This window comes from Myotis brandtii, unplaced genomic scaffold (genome assembly GCF_000412655.1).
Source record: "Myotis brandtii unplaced genomic scaffold, ASM41265v1 scaffold744, whole genome shotgun sequence".
Lineage (NCBI taxonomy): Eukaryota > Metazoa > Chordata > Mammalia > Chiroptera > Vespertilionidae > Myotis > Myotis brandtii.
The window spans coordinates 792,717-793,953 of record NW_005370965.1 but is presented as its reverse complement, the minus strand read 5'-3'; the positions used below and the strand labels follow the sequence as shown (position 1 = coordinate 793,953).

General features: G+C 67.6%; 1 protein-coding gene across 1 annotated transcript in view; it reads left to right on the top strand.

The window, feature by feature from the left end:
* Positions 1 to 1,237, top strand: part of PRSS56 (protease, serine, 56) — a 5,377-nt gene that overhangs the window by 2,120 nt on the left and 2,020 nt on the right. Inside the window, exons 5-8 of the mRNA XM_014530564.1 lie at positions 6 to 65; positions 154 to 313; positions 539 to 681; positions 930 to 1,092. Of these exons, the coding sequence (XP_014386050.1) occupies positions 6 to 65; positions 154 to 313; positions 539 to 681; positions 930 to 1,092 (526 nt within the window). The remainder of the gene's footprint in view (positions 1 to 5; positions 66 to 153; positions 314 to 538; positions 682 to 929; positions 1,093 to 1,237) is intronic.

Here is a 1,237-nt window from a genome sequence, read left to right as displayed (position 1 = left end):
CCGAGGGCCCCCGGGGGGAGCAAGCGGAGGAGGTGCCGGTGAACCGCATCTTGTGCCACCCCCAGGTGAGAGGGCAGCCCCCCCGGCCCTCGGAGCTGGAACAGCATCTCCACCGCACACCTCGTTGACCCCGCGTCGCCCCTCTCTCCCTAGTTTGACCTGCGGACCTTTCACAACGACCTTGCCCTGGTGCAACTGTGGACGCCCTTGAGCCCGGGAGGGGCGGCGCGCCCCGTGTGTCTGCCCCAGGGACCCCGGGAGCCCGCCGCCGGTACCGCCTGCGCCATCGCAGGCTGGGGGGCCCTTTTCGAAGGTACCGGCAGGGCTGGACCCGCGCGGGTTTGCCCTGGAAGAGTAGGGTCTGGGGCGATGAAGTCTGGGGAGTGTGTACCGAATCAGACCTACGCCTAGCTGTCTTCGCAAAACACTGCCCGATCTTGCAAAAGGGGAGGAATCAAGGGGGTGCAATGGGAGGGGGGACCCTCAAAACGGAGCCCCTGCCCTCCAGGCTGGAGCCCACTCCGCCGCTTCCCTGTAGATGGGCCTGCGGCTGAGGCGCTGAGGGAGGCCCGCGTGCCCCTGCTCAGCGCAGACACGTGCCGAAGGGCCCTGGGGCCCGGGCTTCGCCCCAGCACCATGCTCTGTGCCGGTTACCTGGCCGGGGGCATCGACTCATGCCAGGTACGAGCCCCAGTTGATGGGAGGGCGCCGGGTGGCCCGCTCTCTAGGGGCGGGACAGCCTACTTTCCTTCTGCGGTCAGGCTGTCACTAATTTCTCTGAGCTTCTATGTCCTCGTGGCTGAAATGGGTACAAGAGTGGTGACCCCAGTGGAGTCAGAGCTGCCTAATCCTGCGGGTGTAAGGCTGCCAAGTGGGGTCGGGGCGAGGGGTCGATGCAGTGCCCTCTCTCTTGGCTCGGGTCCCCGCAGGGCGACTCTGGAGGCCCCCTCACCTGTTCTGAGCCGGAGCCCCGCCCCAGAGAGGTCCTGTATGGAATCACCTCCTGGGGGGACGGGTGCGGGGAGCCAGGGAAGCCAGGGGTCTACACCCGCGTGGCCGTGTTCAGGGACTGGCTGCAGCAGCAGATGAGCGGTGAGTGCTGGAATCCTATTGTCCCCTCCGCAGAGTCCCGCCCACAGCTCTGGGACGAGCCGGAGCTCACGTCCTCCCCACGTGCCCCCAGCCCCCTTCTGCGTCGGGAAAGCCCCCCTCTGAGGCAGGACTTCGGGGGCGGGGG